Source organism: Petaurus breviceps, unplaced genomic scaffold (genome assembly GCF_028583685.1).
Source record: "Petaurus breviceps papuanus isolate PSGF00001 unplaced genomic scaffold, PetGlider_PUasm1.0 140, whole genome shotgun sequence".
NCBI lineage: Eukaryota > Metazoa > Chordata > Mammalia > Diprotodontia > Petauridae > Petaurus > Petaurus breviceps.
This window is the reverse complement of record NW_027185698.1, coordinates 34685182-34706440: the sequence shown is the minus strand read 5'-3', so window position 1 is coordinate 34706440 and position 21259 is coordinate 34685182. Positions and strand designations below refer to the sequence as shown.

General features: G+C 37.0%; 1 protein-coding gene across 2 annotated transcripts in view; it reads left to right on the top strand.

Moving 5' to 3' along the window:
* The window catches only part of EVC2 (EvC ciliary complex subunit 2), a 190675-nt gene that overhangs the window by 45488 nt on the left and 123928 nt on the right, over positions 1-21259 (top strand). For both annotated transcript variants that reach the window (XM_069070014.1, XM_069070019.1), the window contains 2 exons: positions 3107-3241; positions 9268-9416. In XM_069070014.1, the coding sequence (XP_068926115.1) occupies positions 3107-3241; positions 9268-9416 (284 nt within the window). The remainder of the gene's footprint in view (positions 1-3106; positions 3242-9267; positions 9417-21259) is intronic.

Here is a 21259-nt window from a genome sequence, read left to right as displayed (position 1 = left end):
CCAGACCTGACACATTATCCCTGGCACCACCTGCCTCCCCAGAATAGACCTAGAATTGTTAAAAGTCTGCTATGTTCTTGAATAGTTAACTTAGGGTGCTCATCAGGATTTAGGGTGTGGGATGTGGGTCTTAATAGAATGTGAATGGACAATGGTATAGGGCATAATTGAACAGTAACATATTTGACTGAACTGCCTTTGAGGAATTGCGAAGTAATTTTCATGGCCCCAAGCTCCTTCCTGAAACAGATGAAATGTTGTAGTCTCTCAAGAACTGAGATTGGATATCACCAAAAAACAATGGAAAGGTGCATAGTCCATTGTATCATATTATATACATTATATACAATCATATAGAGATTGTATCATATTATACACAATTCATTATTCAGGAGAAGCAATATAAAGGGTGTCATCAAATACATGATATAAAAAATGGGCTTTGTGTGTGTGTGTGTGTGTGTGTGTGTGTGAGAGAGAGAGAGAGAGAGAGAGAGACAGAGAGAGAGAGAGAGAGAGAGAGGGAGGGAGAGAGAGAGAGAGAGAGAGAGAGAGAGAGAGACTAACCCTCAGAAAGGTTTATCATCCACAGACCTTAGCCATAAATACAGGCAGATTTCTGCTTTTAGTTGTAGTCTTGGAGAATTCATTTAAATGTGGATTATCTATGAGACTGAATTTTCCCTGCATGTGGACTTTTTAAAATTTCATGATTCCCACTGGTTCTGTTTCCTTCCTTTCCTTTCTATATGACACCCCCCACCCCCACCCCTCATTATTCCCATGAGTTTTGACAATTTCTTTCCCCTTTCCATAAGTCTTTAGGGTGAAGTGGTAGTAGGCCAGGCTCCTGTGGATTTAGTTATGCTTAGTACCTGTCAAATACAAAGTGGTCTCGTGTGTGTGTGTGTGTGTGTGTCTGTCTGTCTGTCTGTCTGTCTGAGGGAGCAGAATTTATTTATTTAGGCTTTGGATAAATTGCAGAATTAGGAAATTTCAGAATTGGAAGAAAGCTCAGGGTCTCTCTTCTAACCTATACTGAAGCAAATCTCTCATCATAAGAAACCTGGCATGGTTCCCCAAACTATGCTTGAAAAGTTTCCAATGATAATATCATAAACAAATTATAGGGGCATGGAATATTTTACCTTGTCAGTTTTATGGGTAAGGGAAGAATTTATGACCAAACAAGACAGAGAGCATTTACAGTATATATAATGGATAATTTTGATAGATCAGATTACAAGTTTTTGGGACAAACAAAACCAATATAGACAAAATTAGAAGGAAAACAGAAAACTGGGAAAAATATTTTATAGCAAGTTTCTCTGATTTCTAAAATTTATAGAAAACTGAGTCAAATTTACAATACAAGTCATTCCCCAACTGATAAATTGTCAAAGGATAGGAAAAGGCAGTTTTTAGAAGAAATCAAAGCTATCTATAGTCATATGAAAAAATGTTCTAAATTGCTATTGATTAGAGAAACACAAATTAAAACCATTCTAAGATGCTACCTCACATCTATCAGATTGGCTAACATGACACAGAAGGGAAATGACACATGTTGGAGGGGATACGAAAAAATAAGAACCTTAAGGCATTGTTGATGGAGTTGTGAACTACCTGTGAATTGATCCAACCATTATAGAGAACAATTTGGAACTATCCCCAAAGGACTATAAAACTGTGTATACACGTTTGATCCAACAATACCATTACCAAGGCTGTACCCCAAAGAGATCAAATGAAAAGGAAAATTATCTATATGTACAAAAATGTTTGTAACAGTACTTTTTGTGATGACAAAGAATTAGAAATTGAGGGGATGCCCACTACTTGGGGAAAGACTGAATAAGCTGTGGTATGTGATTATAAATGGAATACTATTATGCTATATAAGAAATGATGAGCAGGATGCTTTTAGAGAAAAACCTGGAAAGACTTACGAGAACTGATGCAAAGTGAAATGAGCAGAACCAGGAAAACATTATACATAGTAACAGTAATATTGTATGATGATCAATTGTGAATACCTTAGCTATTCTCCACAAAACAATGGTCTAAGACAATTCTGAAGGACTCATAATGAAAATTTTTATCCACCTCCAGGGGAAGAGCTGATGGAGTCTGAATGCAGATTGAGGCATACCATTTTTTACTTTCTGTATTATTCTTGGTATTTTATTTTGGTCTCTGCTATTTTTTACAAAGGGGCTAATATGGAAATGTTTTGTATGACTATGCATACATAATTTATATAAAATTTCTTACCTTCTCAAGGAGAAAAGTGGGGAGGAAGAGAGAGAATATGGAACTTAATTTAAAAAATTAAAAAAAAATTTTAAAGTTAAAAAACTTTTTGGCCACATGTAATTGATAAAAAATAAAAGTTAAATTGGAAAAGAATTTTTTTTTAGAACAAAAGTTTCCAATGAGGAGAACCCCACTGTATCCTGAGGTATCAGTATAGTCTACTCTTTAGACAACTCTAGTTGTTAGGTAATTTTCTTTGTGCTTTTTTCCTCCCTTACCTCAAACTTATATTTGCTTCTTTGCAACTTCTGACTATTGCTATAGGTTCTATCCTCAGGGACCAAATGGCAAAGTTCCACTCCATCTTCTACATGACAGCCCCACAAATATTTGAATAGAACTAATGTTATAGGATTGTAAATTACAGATTCAGAGCTGAGCTGGAAGAAACCTTAGTTGAGTCACTGAGTCAAACCATCTTATCTTGGAGTTGAGGTAACTGAGACCCAGTGGAAGTTGATTTACCTGACCAGGGTCACAGAATTACTAAGTGTCTAGGGTGAGGTTCGAACCCCTTCCTGATGCCTTGTCTAATATTCCACCCATTAACCCATGCTTCTTCTTCACAATATTCCCCATATTCCTGATTGACCAGGACAGAGTACAAACAGCCCATAATCTCCTTATTCGTGGAAACTATATTTCTTCCTATAGTTCTTTTCAGGATGTCACATAATATTGCCTCATCCTTAGCTTATAATCAGCTAAAACCCACAGATTTTTTGGGGGGGGAGGGGTAAACTGTAGTTTATCTTAATCTCTGAATTTGTTTTTCTTCTTTTTCTCATAGGTTTCACCAAATCATGGTGCCCATGCAGCAGGATTTTTCATTGCATTTCTAGTGTCTTTTGTACTTACTTGTGTCATATTTTTATTTATGCCTCAGTCCCTATGCTTCAAATGGAACATCTGTAATAAAAATCAGGTGAGTAATCACATGAGTTTCCTCCTATGCTGATATTATTGGTGTTTAGCTATAAAATATGCTGCTGTATTTTGTGAGTTAGGTTGAACTTATAGTTGTATAACAAATCATCATAACCAAGGCCATAGAATGTTAGAATCACAGAGGTAGAAGGGACCTTAGAGAGGTCATTTAGTACAACCCACAATACAAGCATTTGCTCTCTTGACAGCGTTGGCTCTCAGAAGGTAAGTCATCCTTCACATATGCTTGGCTCTGGCATCCCAAATGTCCAATATATACTCCTGTCTCTGGATCTTTGTTAATGCTGTTCATAGATCTGGAATGTTATTTATCTTATTTCTTGCCCTCTCTTCCTATTTAATTCTTCCTCATCTTTTAAATTCCTCTTGAATGTCACTATAAAGCTTTCCCTGATCCTTCCTTCTCCCCACAGAGTAATGACTTTTATCCTCAGACCTCACATTTAATGTTCTTTTGTATTTCTTTACTGAACTTTCTTGGAATGTTGTGTATTGTGGCTAACTGTGCTTGGGCCATATATCTCTCTTCCTCTGTAAGCTCCATGGGGCAGGGGCTGTGACTTAAGAAGACTTTGTGTTTCCCAAAGTACCTATCTCAATGCTCTGCACATAATAGGTGCTTCATAAGTGATCATTGAATTTATCCAGTCTGTATTTTAATACCTCTAGGGAATTCATTCCATGAGGCAGCCTGTACCATTACTGACAAGTTGCTATCATTTGGAAGTTATTCCTTTACATGCAGCTAAAATCAGTCTTTCTAAAATACTGTCAATTCTTTGTTATTGGTACTATTGAAGCAGAGATCATTGTATGTGATGAATAATGCATGAGCAATCCCAGAAATCTTTTACTAAGCTTCATTTCTTGGTGTCATTGAACAATATATTATACAAAAAATAGACATTGTTCCTATCCAGGTACATATAATCTAAAAAAAAATGTTTTATGGTTGAATATATAAGAGACATAAAGAATACATTGAGAGATAAACATTGGTTTTTATTAAAATTGTACTGAATTCTGATAAGGAATAATGGTGTGCTAGATTTATATAAACACTTAGTTTATAACATATTTTAGGATCACAAATTGAGACCTACAAGGAGACTTCTAGATCAGATAGCCCAACCTCTTCATTTTATAAGAAACTGAGGTCCCAAGAGCAGAAGAGATTTATCTAAGGTTCTATGTTTAGTAAGTAGCCATTGAGGACTTGAAACTTAAGTCCACTCCCTCTAAACCAAGGACTTTCTCTTGGGAAATAAGTAAGGCTGGTGACATTATAACTCATTCCTGGCAAAAAAAAAAAAATAATACTTTGTATTAAGATTAACCGTGTCCTTACCTTAACCAAACCACCTAATTATAAACTTCAGGTGCACAGAAACCACAATTTCTTTGTCTCAGTAATCTCTATGGTCCCTGGCATAGGATTCTGTACATAGTAAATGGTCAATAAATGAGAATGAAGGTAAGAGATATTAACTCCTTTAGGTATACTGGAAGATTTTAAAAAGGAATTCTGGATTTCATAATTTAGTGTATTTGAATGATGGAAGAGATATGACTTGATGGCTTGGGGGGAGAAGAAAAACCATAGAGAAAAAGCACCAGAGAGAGTAATTTTATGATCAGATGAAAGAGAGAAATCAATTTGCATTCGGGTACAAAAGCTCAAGTAGCAGATTTTGTTCCTGAGTCAAGGTTAAGACAAATTTCAGTCCTTGCTTGGAGAAAGAAGCACATGAATTAGAGACCTGATTGAATTGTAGAAAGTCTAAGCTGGAAGGAACCTTAGAACATGAACTTGAAATGTTAGCCCTGAGAGACATTAGAAATCTTTCAGTTCAGTACCTCTAATTAATTACTAAATGTGTGATCACAGGAAGGAAGGAAAGAAGGATAGAAAAAAGGAAAGGAAGGAAGGGCAAGAAAGAGGGATGGAGGGGAAAAATAAGGAAGGGAAGTAGGGAGGAAAGAAGAAAGGAAACAAATGCACCAAATTCTGAAATCTAAAATTCCTTTTTAAAAGTACCTACTATGTGCCAGACAGTATGCTAAGCACTTTATAGATTTTAGCTCATTTATTCCCTCATTAACACTGGGATGTAGGTGCTATTATTATCCCCATTTTAAAGTTGAGAAAACTGAGGCAGATAAGAGGGTTGACTTGCCAGGGTCACAAAGCTAGGAAGTGTCCAAGGCCATATTTAACTCAGATCTACCTGACTCTTCCTGACTGGTCAAAGGACCAATGGCCTATCCACTGTGCCATTTATCTGCATCCATAGACAAGTCATTTAATTTTTTTTGATCCTTGGTTTTCTTGTCTTTAAAATGAGGATAATAAAATCCATAGCATTTAAATATTGCGATCTTAGAATTAGGATTAGAACCCAAGTTTCCTGAATCCCAGTTCTAGACAATTGTCTCTACACTATGGATAAGTCATCTGTGTTGATGGAGAAAGCACTAGATGGAGTAAATAGGTCCAGGTTGTAATCTGCATTCTTTCATTAACTAGCTATATGACTTTGGGTCTCTCTTTCCTCATCTGTACAGAGAGGAGCTAGGACCTGATGACCTCTAGTGTCCTCTTCAGATTTAACCTTCTAGTATTCTAATAGATAGCATATGGAGTGAGATCTGGACTGCATTAATTAGATAACTAAATGCTCATGGTCCTTGTGAGGGACAGCTTATCTATATTAGCAAAATACCTTGAATTTCTGAAGGTAACTACTTTGCTCTCTGGAAGTTTGTGGATTAGGTTAAGAAGGGCTGTGCTGTGTGTGTGTGTGTGTGTGTGTGTGTGTGTGTGTGTGTGTGTGTGTGGTATATTTGCAGTTGGTCATTGGGAAAAGTTATTTTCTTGGTTAGCAATATGGCTGGTAGGAGCCCCCTCCTTAGAATGGTCTGAATCATAATAATGATAATAATACTAATAACAAATCTGTGGCATTTTAAGAATCTCCAAATGTTTGACAAAATCAATCTTCAAGCCCTGTGAAGTAGGGACTATTGTTATCCCCGGGGTCACAGAGTTGGTGGGCATCTGTGGAAGGAGTCAAATTCATGTGTTCCTGTCTCTAAACCAGCACTCTATCCATTACACCATCCAGCCACCAGAGTGAATGTCCTGTGATGGTGGAGTCAGAAGCTAATATATTGAACCAAATCCCAAGTCAGTTATTGAAATAAAAGTTTTTATCGTGGATTTCATGGAATTTCACAGATTTCCCTTGGACATCATCCTATCCAAGGGTTCTCAATCTTTCTGGACGGTCATGGACCCCTTTGGAAGTTTAATTATGTGTATGGACCCCTTCTCAGAATAATATTTTAAAATAGTTGAAGGAAATGCTAACTTTAATTGGCAAAAATAAAGCCATATTTTTTTTCTCATCCAAGTTTGTGCCCCGCCCCCTGAAATCTACTAACAGACCCCTCTGAGTTTAGGAACCCCAGATTAAAACTGTTGATAAAGTCCAAAGCCTTTATTTTATAGTTGAAGAAGCTGAAGTTTTGAGAAGTGACTTGGCCAAGGTCACATTGCTACTTAGTAACAAGGCTGAAACTTGACTCCAAATCTCTTCAATTTTCTATCCTCTTTCCACTATATTCCAGCTACATCTATTCCTAATTTCCTCGAGCTTTTTTTTGTTAAACTGCAGTAGAACTGAAGAGACATTTAATGATATATGAATAACCCTCCTCCCTTTCCAGTCAGGGATATCCTTAGAGAGGATTTCTGCCCCATCTCCCATACATAAATCATTACTGACCACTTGCTTCCACCTGCTTTTATTTTTGTCCTTTACCTTATTGCTCTTTTTTTAATATTCATGGGCCTCATTAGTGTATCATAGTTGGCAAGAAATCAGGCAAAATCCATGACAGGAGTTAATTCTGTGTCTTAGAAGGAGATCACAGCCTTGGCAAGGTAATCAGTGATGTGTTAATTTGATTCCAATTTTGAAGATCTTTGAACATTTTGCCTTGAAAATTCATGGCAACTTTTAATCTTAGAGTCAAATCATCTTCCTCTGGCATTTTGCTTCCTTTTCATAATAATAATTTAGGAAATGTAGGGAAAATATATGGTTTGATTGGCCTCTGCTACCTTTGCATAACTTATTCTGAATACTATGTAGAGAATCATGGCCAGAGTTCCATTGATGTCAGAGTATTCCCCTCCATGTAGCACAAAATAAGATAAAAAAATGGGCCCTGCTATCTTGCAAGTGCAGCTTTAGGCACCCAAACTGAAAGGTCCTAAAGAAACTCTGATGAAAGTATAGAGGTGTGTGTGTACACATATGTGTATATATAATATTATATATGTGTATGTAATGTGTATGCATATATTATATATGTGTATGTATTATAAAGCTATGAGAGGAATTTATATGTTTGAAGACAGTCTTCAAAAATGCCTTGATGTATTAGAATGGTAGGCTCTATTTAATAAAATGAAATTTAATATTAATAAATTTAAAGTTTTATATATCAGCTTAAAAAGCCAGTCACATAAATTTAAGATAATGGTGGTTTTGTTTTTGTTAAGTTATTCAATCATATTTGACTCTTTGTGACCCCTTGGACCATAGCACATCAATACTGTTCATGGGGTTTTCTTGGCAAAGATACTGGGGTAGTTTGCTATTTCCTTCTCTAGAGGATTAAGGCAATGATTCCTGTGGAAAAGATCTAAAGATTTTTGCAATACAAGATTCATGAGTCAAGCATGTGATATAACTATCAAAAATGCTAATGCAACCTTAGATTTTGGCACAGCATTCAGAATAATGGAGAGTATAGTCCTGTCCTTTGTCCCATCCTGGGCAGACCACACTCACAAGTATTTTATTCAGTTGTAAATAACAAATTTTAAGAAAGACATTGATAACCCAGGGTACAGTCATAAGAGGATGAACACAGTATTGGGAACACTGGAAATCATGATATATGGCAGGGTAGGGAACAGTTCAAGGAACTGGTTATATTTATATTGTAGAACAGATCTAAGGAGGAACATGATTGCTTTTTCCTAGTATTAGAGCAGTTGTCATGTAGAAATAATGCTAGAATGGGTTTGATAGATCATGGAGAAAAGAGCTAGAAATAGTGGGTAGAAGCTGCAGAACATGTATTGGCTTAATATAGGAAATATCTTCCAAGCCAATACAACTGTCCCCATGTCTCAATCTGCCTCAGGAGTTAATGAACTCCCCATAATTAATGATGTTTAAGTGGAGGCAGGATGACCACTGGCTGGGAATGTTTCAGTAGAAGTATATTTTGGATAAGGGTTGTACTACATGTCCTCTGGGTCCTTTCAGACTCTAAGATCCTATGAAGTTACTTGCCCTGGTTATACCACTTAGCTTGTGTTTGTATAAGACAGCCCTCTTTGGGGTTCAGTTTCCTGATTTTTATATATTTATTTGCTTTTTGGAGGGGTAAGGCAGGGCAGTTGGGGTTAAGTGACTTGCCCAAGGTCACATGGCTAGTAAGTGTTAAGTGTCTGAGGTCAGATTTGATCTCAGGTCCCCCTGACTCCAGGACCAGTGCTCTGTTCACTGTGCCACCTAGCCACCCTTATTCCTTCCTTCCTTCCTTCCTTCCTTCCTTCCTTCCTTCCTTCCTTCCTTCCTTCCTTCCTTCCTTCCTTTATTTATTTGGTTTCCTGATTTTTAAAATGAACTTAAATCTGACACTCTCCAAGGTTCTTTCCTAGCTCGAACATTTTTTATTCAGCCAGATCTAATGTTGGTAGTAGTCCCTTCTAGTTGTAATACCTTCTAATGCTATCATTCTCTGTTCTATGTTTTGATGTCTCTTCCAGGCTCTGGCATTCTATGGCTCTATGACTGGTTGTAAACCAGAGAAGTTTAATGATAATTTCTCTGTTACTTCTAGCATCTGTCTTTTATCTTTTCTAGTCTTGTCATTTCTTAGATAGCAACATGACTCAGGTTTTCTAAACTTCCTCTGCAGGTTCAGCAGGGCCTCCATCAAGAAAGCAAGCTGGAATACTCACAGTTTGCCTCAGTGGATGGTGTGAGTGAAGAATTCGCCAGCAGTGACCAAATCATTGATATATTGTCATCCGAAGAGCCAGGGAACATGGTTCAAGCCTTAGAAGAGTAAGAATCCACATTATAGCTTTGTTTTTATTTCTGCTTCTGTTAACATGAGAACATGTATGCTTCTTCCAACTCCCCCAGCAGACCAATTGGAGAATTCAATCAGAACAAATTCATCCTCTTTCTCCATAACATTTTTGGATTATTCTAAGTTGTAGAACTTTGTAACATCAAGTCAAAATCTACTTTCCTGCATCTTCTCCCTCTTCATTCTTCTTATTGTGAACAAATTGGTGAACAATTCAACATTAATTTGGGAGCAGGAAACTATGTTTTACTATTACTTCTGTCACTTATTATCACTATGACCCTGGGCAACTTACTTTCCCAGAGGTAAACCTACAATTTGTCAAGAGGCAGCACTGTGTGGTTAGAAAGGGTATTAATCATCTGGTTAGAAAGCCTATATTCAAACCTCAATGTCAGCACTTGCTAGCTATGTGACCTTGAGCAAGCCACATAACCTTTTAGAACCTCAGTTTCCTCATCAATAAAATGGGAACAATCCCTGCCCTTCATATTCTAAAAAGTTATTGTGAGGATCAAATAAGATAATGATTGTGAGAGCACATTAAGATGGTAAAGAGCTACAGAAATGTAATTGGTTCTTATGATAGAACAGGGAGAAATAATAAATGGTGAAAAGAGGAGAACTTTGTTGAGAAAATGGGAATTCAGTTAAAGCTTTCAAATGGAGAGGCTATCCGGTGATTTGTACATAGCAATCAGAATTCAAACTGGATATGAAAGGAACTGGACCTTCCTAACTAAGGAAATCCTTATTTCCCTGAGCTAACCAGTATATTATATTTGACTCAGAATGTGTTGTGACTAAATAGTTATTACAAATAGAAATACTGTTAGAATTACTATTAAAAAAAAAACAACTGAGGGGTGGCTAGGTGGTACAGTGAGTAGAGCACCGGTCCTGGAGTCAGGAGGACCTGAGTTCAAATCCGGCCTCAGACACTTGACACACTTACTAGCCCTGTGACTTTGGGCAAGTCACTTAACCCCAGTTGCCCTATAAGCAAAAAAAATAAATAAATAAAATAAAACTCTGACACAAAAAGGCATGGGAATGAGCTAATGTTAATTCATGTCTGCTTTGGAGTAATTTAGCTTTCTTCCCACCCCCCCCTAGTCATTCTGGAGACATCCATCCGTGTGCTTTCATGTTAGTTTAATGTTTAAATCTGAATGCAGAGTTAAAAAAAATACTGATGCTGTATCAGGGCCCCAGATAAGAACATCAGTGAAGGAGATAGAGGTTGAGGACAGGACACTGATAAAGGTTAGGCCAGATACTTATGGTGTCAAAATATACTTTCTGGTAATAACAGAAGTATTAAGTTACTGAAGGTCATCTTTTCTTAAAAGTAGGGAAAGGATTTAGCATATGCAATTTCACATTTACCTTGCAAGATTTAACTTGTGGCTAGGAGAGTACCCTGTAAACATGTGAGCAGGGTAATTGGCTTCATGTATCACAAATTTCCTTCTTTTTAAAATACTGAATCTTGGGTCTCGGCTATTCATATCTGGCTGACTAATCACTATGTGACATTGGGAAAATCTATTTTTTTGGGTCTCAGTTTCCTCATTTGTAAAATAAGGAAGTTAGACTACATGGTTTCAGAGGTCCTTTCACCTCTAAATCTGATACCATGATTCTAGGGGCCCTTCCCTCTCTCTGATCTTTTTAACAAGGACAACAGTAATGGACTAGAGTAAATATTCATTAGCTAAGAACCAGCCTATTTAAATTAGATGATGAAATTTTCAAATCTCAGCAACTGTCCAAAAAGCATGTACTAGATTATAAAAGGTTTGTGATTGTTGTTGATGGGTGGGATACCAACAAGAAATTTCGACATGGTTGCCTTTTGGCATTGGAGCCATAGAATGAGAGCATTTGCATGTTGGATGGTACCTCTTAGCCAAGTAGTACAGGCCATACATGAAGAGTCAGAAGATTTTGGTTCATACCTGGCTTCCATCTGTAGTTTCTTTGTCTACAAATAAGGAATATTTGTACCCTTTCTCCACAGAATGTTTGAGGAAAAGTACTTTATTTTTATTTTTTTTTTTAAACAATCGGGGTTAAGTAACTTGCTCAAGGTTACACGGCCAGTTATTTCTGAGTGTGGTGCTAAGTATCTGAGCCCAGATTTGATCCCCAGGTCATCCTGACACTGGAGCCGGTGCTCTTACTTGCTGAGCCACCTGGCCGCCCCTAAGTAACTTGCTCAAGGTTACACGGCCAGGTGTTTCTGGGTGGGTGCTAAGTGTCTGAGCCCGGGATTTTATCCCCAAGTCATCCCAACACTGGAGCCGGTGCTCTTACTTGCTGTGCTACCTGGCCGCCCCGGAAAAGTACTTTAAAAATCCCTAGAGTACTATAGAAATACTTGATTTGATATTTTGAATCATCTCTGATCTCAGCAGTGTGGATTCTCTTTGTCAGTGTAGCTCACAGATTATTTGTTCCTTCTCATCTTGAGCAAGACTTAGCAATATTTCTTGTCTAGCATTTTTACATATGGATGGGGTGATAGAGTGCCAGATTCGGAGTCAGGGAAAATTAAATTTAAATCCTGCCTGAGACACTTACTACCTGAATGACTTTGGGTAAGTCATTTACTGTTAGGAGGCTCAGTTTCCTCATCCATGAGATATCAATACTAAGGGCATTTACTTGGCTAGATTGTTGTGAAGATCAAATGAGGAAATCTATATAGAGTACTTCACCAACTTTGCAAACTAAAGGATCGTACAAATGTTAACTATTATCAGAAGATTCATCCAATGCACTGGAGGCGTTGTTCCAGCTTAGTTAATATTTTGTAAAGACCAGTGATACCCTGAGTGTATTTGTTTTGCTTCACTATTGCTTCACGATCAGCTCATCTCCTTTTCTAGACATTTGAATTCTTGGATGTTGATGATGAAGGATGATGGAGGATGGTGAAGTCTTGGATGTTGCTTGTTGTGTTCTATTAGTCATTGGTAATAATAACACAACTGGTTTCATTTACATTATATATAATATATATACACACATATTCATATATACACATATACATACATATGTGTGTATATGTGTATACACACATGTAACTAGGATGATATCAATGCTAAAGATAAATGCTTTGACAGCACTTGGCAGCTCTGAATCACTGAAAGGGCTATAAAACTGTCCAGATGTGCATCAAACTATAGCTGGTTCCTAATCAATTATATATCATTTTCTCAGCAATATGCATCCTCCATCTACTTATTTTTTGTTGGGGGGGGAGGGGTAGGGATTGCTAGACTCTTCTCTCTTATGCCTGTGCAGGGATCTCAGTGAACCAGCCACACGATGTTTTAGGGCTTGGGCAAGGAACTCAGTAGGATGTCATCTTCAAACCAGAACAGCTGGAGAACCTCCACATTATTAGGGAATCCTTTGTCTGTTTTTGACGTGACAGCCTCCATGACAGTGGTGAATACTTTTGCCAAATAAGCATCTTTCTTTTGTGTGTGTGTGTGTGTGTGTGTATGTGTATGTCTGTGTATCTGTTTGTGTGTCTTGTGTGATATTGGTAGTCAGTGAATTCTTTTTTTTTTTTGCTTTTTATTTGGAGGGGGAAAGTAGGGCAATTGGGGTTAAGTGACTTACCCAAGGTCACACAGCTAGATTTTTTTGTGTGTTAAGTGTCCTCCTGACTCCAGGGCCAGTGCTGTATTCACTATGCCACCTAGCCGCCACCATCAGTGAATTCTTGAATACATTATGTCTCTGTATCAGCATAAGCATTTTCTTGATGTGGAAGTCCTCATACTAATGAAATCCCTATTACCCTTTTCATTGCTGGTGAGTTCATGGATAATAGGTCAGTAGTTACTAATAACTTTTATTCTTTTTTTTTTGATGGGGAGAGTTAATAATGCCATTTATTTTATTCTATTCTTTTGTGATTCTCCCTCCTCCTTTTGAAATATCTTACAAATCGATTCAAAAATCCATTTAAAATTATGTATCCTTCTAGAATGGACTTCCTCTATATTAAGGGTTCTTAACCTGGAGCCCCATGGAACCCAGGGAGTCCATCAGTGTAATTTAAAAAATATGTATTTTGATTGCTGTATTTCAGTAATTGTTTTCCTTTGTTATCCAGTATATTTAATTTTATGCAGTTAAAAAACATTATTCTGAGAATGGGCCCTAGGCTTTACCAGCCAAAGGGGTCTATGACCAAAAAAAAAAAAAAAAAGGTCAGCACCTGCTGCTCTAGAGGTTTATTTACTGCTCAGTTTGAGATGCTTGTCTGAATATCCATGTTAGTTTTAATACAAAGTCCACATATATCCCAGCGGGTACTGATGTTTGAGAATCTAGATATAATAGTTGTGCAATCATTGAGAGTGAGAATCCATTGCTATCAAAATGATATAAGTATTACCTGCTTTTTTATAGATAGTTTCTTCTCCAAGTGTTCTTAGGATGATGTGGTTCGTTAGGTAGACTACTAAGCTTTCCATTAGCTCCTTTGGCCTTCTATGGCTTCTTCCCAGCTTTTTGAGATGATATTGTTCAGTTTCCAATCTTCCATACAAATGACCATTTTATTTACACACATATATGTATGTATGTATATGTGTATATATGTGCATATATGTAATGTATATTATCTTACATATACCATCTTTTAAATAGATAATGCCTTACAATATTTACCTGCAAATATAGTTTCTGGATTTCTTTGACCTCTTTGTCATCATGATCACTTTAGACTAAAAGGTATCTTTAGAGGCGTTGATATTAAGAATAAAAATCTGTATTTATTGCCCAGTTTTAGAGTAAGAAGCTTACTTGAATAGGTTGAATCAGCGCTGTTGTAATTATACTCAATATAATCTCATCTCTGTTGTTTTTTCCCCTATTTTGCTGTTAATTTTGGTCTTCGTTCTAATTGGTCAGTGGTCTGAATATATACAGACATCCAGTTCTAAATAACTGCTATACATCAACCACTCATTTCTTGTCTGTTAAAATGCAATCATTTTCATTTTTTCTAACTTCTGAAGCATCCATATCCAGAGACTTTCAAATCTCAAAGACTATATTGATGCAATCCAGATGTGTAATCCAGAACCTTTAGAATCTTTCATTTCTTAGTAACAAACCAATATATTTTTTTTACTTTTCTTCCCTACTCCTATGTTGAATTTGCATGATAAAGAAGATAAAGGTTGACTTGGTTTTGAGCATCTTATAAAGTTCTTCACAGAATTTCCTACTTCCTCCTCTAAAATATAAGCTGTGATTCCAATCATGGTGGACTGTTTGCCTTTACTCATCCTGTTCCCTTCAACTGCCAATGCCTCTTTTTAACTACTTTGCATTTATTTCATGTAATATCTATTATCTGATGTGTAATCGTGTCCATACTGGCATCTATAGATTGTAAACTCTTTGAGATCCAGGGTTGATTCATTCTTTCTTTTTATCCCACCACATTTAGCATAGTACTGGGTAAATAGTGAGTGTTTAATAAATGCTTCTTGATCAAGCTCTCTAAGATAACTTTGTCCCAGACAAAATGATGTATCTTCTTACCCTGACTCTTTTGACTGTTTTTTTTTCACATCTCTCAGAGGAGAGCTTATGAGTCAGCTTCTTATTTATTTTACTTTATCAAATGAATTTAATAAATATTAATAACCAATAACTGTGTGCCAGGTGTGGTGCTAAGTTCTGGAGACATAAAGACAAAAACAAATGGTCCCTGCTATCAAGGATCTTGCTGGGGAAGTGGGTGTACAAAGACAAAAAAAAAATTGTTCTTTCCCTCAAGGGGCTTATACTCTATTGGGGGGAAGGGGAGAAGAGAGGGTGAAGGGGATATACCATGGACACAGATATGCCCAACCTTCTATTTAACTGCAGTTTATAAATGTCTTCTGATTTCATTTATAATGAAACTCTCAAACTCTATGTAAATGTCAGTTGTTTTAATTTAAAAAGAAACACCATAAATAATCTCTCTACTCACTTAATAACAGATGAATAACACTCTGTATAACCAGTGTCACCTGTTAGTATATCCAACCCTTAACATAGTGCCTGACCTATAGCAAATGCTTAATAAATGTTTGTTAATTGATTGATTATTAATTCCTTAAGTTCTGAATGATTCCTTAGATCTAAAATCATGGTACTAAGAATGCAGTCATAGTCCACTTGGGTTTTGAAACATTCATATTTTTAGGGAAAGCATGGCCTATATTTGGACCAGTACTATAGAAATTAAAATAATTTCAGAAAGGAGATAATGATAATAATAGTAACTAGTATTTATATATCACTTTAAGGTTTACAGGTTAACATATGTAAATTCACTTAATCCTCCTAATGACCCAATGAAGTAGGTGCTGTTATTATCCCCATTTTACAGAGGATAACATTGAAGCATGGAGAGTCCAAGTGACTTGCCCAGGGTCACATAGCTAGGAAGTGTTTGAAGCAGGATTTGAACCCAAGTCTTCCTGACTTTGAGTCCTTTGTTCTATCCACTGTACTGCCCTACTCACCCATGAAACCATGCTAGTAACTCACTAACGTACTACTTTATAGTTATGAAGTTCCTCATGTGTGAAGACAATTGGATCCTCACAACAGTCTCGTGTAGTGACTAATACAAGTATTTTTATTCCCATTTCACAGATGAGGAAATAGACGCAGCAAGAAAAGTAATTTGCTTAATTTTATGTAGCTAGGAATTAAAACGCCATGACTTTAACTTTTCTACTCCAAGACCAAAAACCAAAAGTAGTTCTTTCCCTGGTTTTGTTCTGATGGAAGGAGAAGTATAAATTTGTTTCCACTTCTACATTACTGGAAAGTATTAACAGGAACTAGAACAGGCAGGTTTGGTTTTACGAATATAATAAAAATGTTTGGTTTAAAAAAAAATTATCCTCACACATTGAACAGTTATTTCCAAAGAGAGTATATCTCTTCCCCCCCCTCCTTATTCAGCCTTATTTAAAAAAAAAATTGCTTCTGCAATCCAGAAGTGTAGTTCCATCAGTTGGTTGGAAATCTTAACATAATAATCTTAGGCCTCTGAGTATTTGAGATGTGAGAATTTCTTTGTAATCTTAAACTCATAATTAACTGCCTTTCCAGTTTTTTCATTTCTTGTAATGCTTACTAGCAACAAGAAGTAAAACACCATTCAGAATATAAATGGCTTGATATATGCCTGAAAAATTTGAATCAGCTTTCAACTATTCAAAGTACACTTTCTGATAAAGAATAATTCACCACAGTTGTAAAATCCTATCCTGGTCTGAGTTTCATGATGAAATAGATGATTTAATTACCTTTTTTGTTGATGACCTACATGTCTCCTCTGTTAGAATGTAAGTTCTGGGGCACCTAGGTGGTGCAGTGAATAAGAACGCCAGCCCTGGAGTTGGGAGGACCCAGGATCAGTTCCAACCTCACATACTTAATACCCACACAGAAAAAATGGCCGTGTAACCTTGGGCAAGTTACTTAACCCCAATTGCTTTAAAGAAAGAAAGAATGTAAGTTCTGTAAGGACGCGTACTCTGACTTTTGTGTTTTTATCCCTAGTCTCTAACCCATAAGAGAAACTTAATAAATGCTTGTTGATTTGACTGGTGATATGAAAACATTCTCTCTGTTTAGTCCCCTAATCTTCTGTTGTTGAGTTGTTTTGGTCATGTCTGACTCTTTATGACCCCATTTGAGGTTTTCTTGGCAGAGATACTGCAGTGCTTTGCCATTCCTTCTCTAGATCACTTTACAGATGAAGAAACTGAAGCAAGCAGGATGAAGTGACTTGTCCAGGGTCACATAGCTAATTAGTGTCCGAGGTCAGATTTGAATTCACAAAATATGGCCCTGAGTCTATCCACTGTATCACCTAGCTGCCCTTCCTCCAATCTACCCACATCTAATAAGTTTTTAGAGAATATTGTGGAAACAGCATTAGACCAGGTGTCATGAGACTTGGGGAGCAGCATGGTCCATTGCAGAGAAAACTGAAATGGAAGGAGAAAATGTCTCTGTTCTTTTTTAAGACAGTCTAACATGCCCCAGGGAGACTGTCCTGCCCAAGGTCAGACACCTAGGAATGTGAACATAAAATTTAAAGAAGCAAATCACATAAACCAAAGGAAACACTAAATCTCCTTTGCTCACAGCAGCCATATATAGGAACATGTAATTCAGTATTTCTAAGTTCATTGTTATAGTCTGATCAAGGTTTCTTTGCTGCCAATTAAAAGATTGTAAGTTCTAGAGAGAAGGGGTGTTGTATGGGTAGACCAAGAAGTATGGTGCCAGATTTACAGTTATTTCTATGGAGTTCTGCTGGTGTTTTCTTGTTTGTTTGTTTGCTTTTTTTGTCTTTAAGATCCTTTAGATATGCTGTAGGATAAAGAAAAGTCTAAGATGGTGTTAGGCAGCTTGGAGTACTGAATAAGTAATGCTTGGATAAAACAAATAAAAATAAAAGCAGTTCACCTTTATCCCCAGCATTGGCCATGGGAATGGATACATGCAAAGACTGGTTCATAGGAGCATGAGGTTGGCTTGGGCATCTTCAGCCTTGTCAATACCTAATTCCTTGCCATATATGCTCATTTGATCTTATCCTGTTTCTTCAAGTAGGTTTCCCCAATGGGAAGAGAAAGGCCTGACTGCTCTACAAAAATATAGTAGAATCATATGTTGAGAGGTAGAAGGGATCTTAGAGGTCATCAAACTCAACTCCCTCATTTTAAAGCAGAGGAAACTGAGGCTCAGAGGAATTAAGTGACTTTTGTAAGTTCATATAGCTAGTTCATTTAAGTTTAACCAGCATTTTTAAGCCCCTACCATGTGTAAGACATTATGATAGGACTAGGAATACAAAAATGAAGTTATGGTGTGCTTGACAAAAGTAACAGAATATAACATGTACAAATGAGAATGATATGAAGCAAATCAGAGTGATGGAGGCAAAGGAGTCAAGCAAAGTATACTAGGAAGACTTGAAAAAGGAGAAAATGTACTCAGCTGGGACTTGGAGGTGGAGACTTTCATGGAAGGGTTCACAGATGATGATGCCATCTATCAGCAGCACTATCACTCAATGGAAGTTACTAATTGTTTCTCCGATCCAGAGCTGCCTCATGCCAGTTTGGGCCGTGTGTTTTCTCAGAGTCTTACCTTGCTGAATGAGAGGATCGTTGAAGATAACCGATTCAGTGGGGTAGTGGAATGAGATCTGGATAGCGATTTAGAAGGTGTGCGTTTCAGCTCGAGCTTTACCACTAACCAGCTGGGTGACCTGGGGCAAGTCACTGGAAATCTCTGGCCTTGAGGCTCCTAACCTGTAAAATAAGGCGCTTTATGTAATCTCTAAGGGCCCCTTCAACCTTGAGACACATGACTCTTCTAAAATTCTTACCATCATCAAATTTGTAGTCTATAATAATAATAATCGTTAATAATAACTCACACTTCTACATCATGTTATAGTTTACACAGCACTTTGCTCACTGAAACCCTGGGAAATAGTGATTATTTTATTCTTGGTGCATTACAAATAAGGAAACTGAGTCCTGGAAAAATGCAGTGAATTTCCTTGTGTTACAGTGCGTGTTAAGTATATGAATCCAGCTCTTCTAGACCCAGGATGGAAACTGTTTCTGGAACATCCCCTTTATCCTTCAGATGACTCTAAAAACATAAAGAGTGGCCTCTCTTTTTTGTCACCAGCTTTTATTCCTTGGTGTGGATGCATTGATTTTGTTTCAGATTCTTTTACCACCCAATAAAGCCCTTGTTTGTGACCACAGCTAGATAAAAATGTCCAATAAACCTTGGACATTGGATGGATGTTAATATGCCTAGAAGTCTTTGGAGTCACATTACTCCTGAGATACTTTGATAGCTGATTTTGTTATACATAGAGAAATTACTGGGTTCTTTGTCCAGCTCTAACCATCACAATCTGTCCCATTCTTAGCTTATAAATCATCTCCCCGGCTTTTTAAGGGTTGAGCTCCTGATGGTAAGTGTGATGTGTATGCGCCAGGAAGTAAGGATGTCTGACTATGGCTTATGCCAATCTTGCTATTTTAGGAGTATCCTGTTCTTTAATTCAACTGATGCTTAGACAGATGTTTGACCCAAAGAAGTCTGTGTGAGCTGAGCTATTCCAATTGAGAGGTGATGTGAAACAAAGAAAAGAACACCTTTACTGGAGTCAGGACACCTGGGTTCTCATCACAGCTCTGGCACTACCTGTGGAATTTGGGGCACATTCTTCTCTGAGCCTCAGTTTCAATATCTGTTTTTCTTGGTTTCCCCAGCTTTCCATTTTTACCTAGCTCTGAAAATATCAAAATTCAGGTACATAAAATGTTAGTGCTGAAAGAGACCTTACAAAAAAGAATAGTAACTACTCCCATTTCTGGAGTACTTCAAAGTTGAAAAGTGTTTTCTCCTAACAGTCTATGAGGTAGGCAATACAAACATCAGTAGAGAGGAAAATGGGGCTCAGAGGAGTAGACTGTCTTACCTATGGTTAGGAGCATTGGAGAGCATTTTATTAAACTCTCCCATTTCATAGATAAGAAAACTGAGGACCAGAGAAGGAAAATGATATATCTAACATCAAATGGCTAGCTAATAGCAGTGCTCAGAACCAATATGGAAGTCAGGATTGAGTTTTCACCGTCTTGTGTTTCATCAATTTACTGGAGATGGAGAAAGTACTGTTGGAATGAATGACTGTGAACATTATATGTTTCAGGCAATTCCTTAGGATTCATGCACTGTTTATACCAAGGCTGTGATTTTCATTTGTGGAAGGAGTTTCCATCTCTGCCAAAAAACCACAGCTTTAAGTATTTGCATATACCTACTTTGGCAGCAAAGACTTGGAAAGTTTGAGAACCATGTGAGACAAAGTTAGGTCTAGAACCTCAAAATTACATGACTTTATAAATCATTTATATATCACTTTGAACTTTAATAAATTCTTTACATGCCTTTTTTCACTTGATCTTTGTAATACAGTCTCCCTGTTTTTCATAAGAAGGGACTGAGGCTTGGAGAGGTTTCATAGTTTGCTTGATATAGTATCAGAGCCTGGATTTGAACCTGAGTCTTCTTAACTAAGTCCAAAACTCTCTCTTATTATACCTTTCTGCTTCCCAGTTAGTTCCCTTCCTCGAACTTCTTATGATCTAGCAATGAGCAAATTAGATTATTAGATTTATGTTTTTTTATGATCTATTCCATAAAATGTGAACTAAAATACCTCAAATCATCAAGGTGGTGGAGGAGAAAGAGAAGAAGGAATTAAACAAGCTCAAATTCTGAGGGCACTCAGCAAGTTACTTTCTCATTGGAATTTACCTTCTTTAGATGTCTTATTCATATGTTACAGTTTCAAAATTGGGAGGCATTTTTAATGTCATCTAGTCCTACCATTACTTGAAATGTAATGTACTTTATATTTATGTATGTACTTTATATTTATACCCCCATAAATGTACTTTATATTTGTACCCAAAAGACAACTGATCAAACAGCTTCCACCTGAAGAAATTAAACAAAAGTTTAACCTCTTTCCCACATGGTAGTTCATAAAATATTTTTTTTAAAAAGTGATCGTGTTCCCCTTAAGAATTCTTTTTGTAAGGCTAATGGTTCCAGTTCCTTCCACTGATCCTCTTGTGGCCTCGTCTCTACTCTCCCCAATCACTTCACTGCCCTTTGGAAGTACTGCAGAGGATCAGTGTTTTATGTCTAGAAGGGCTATTAGAGA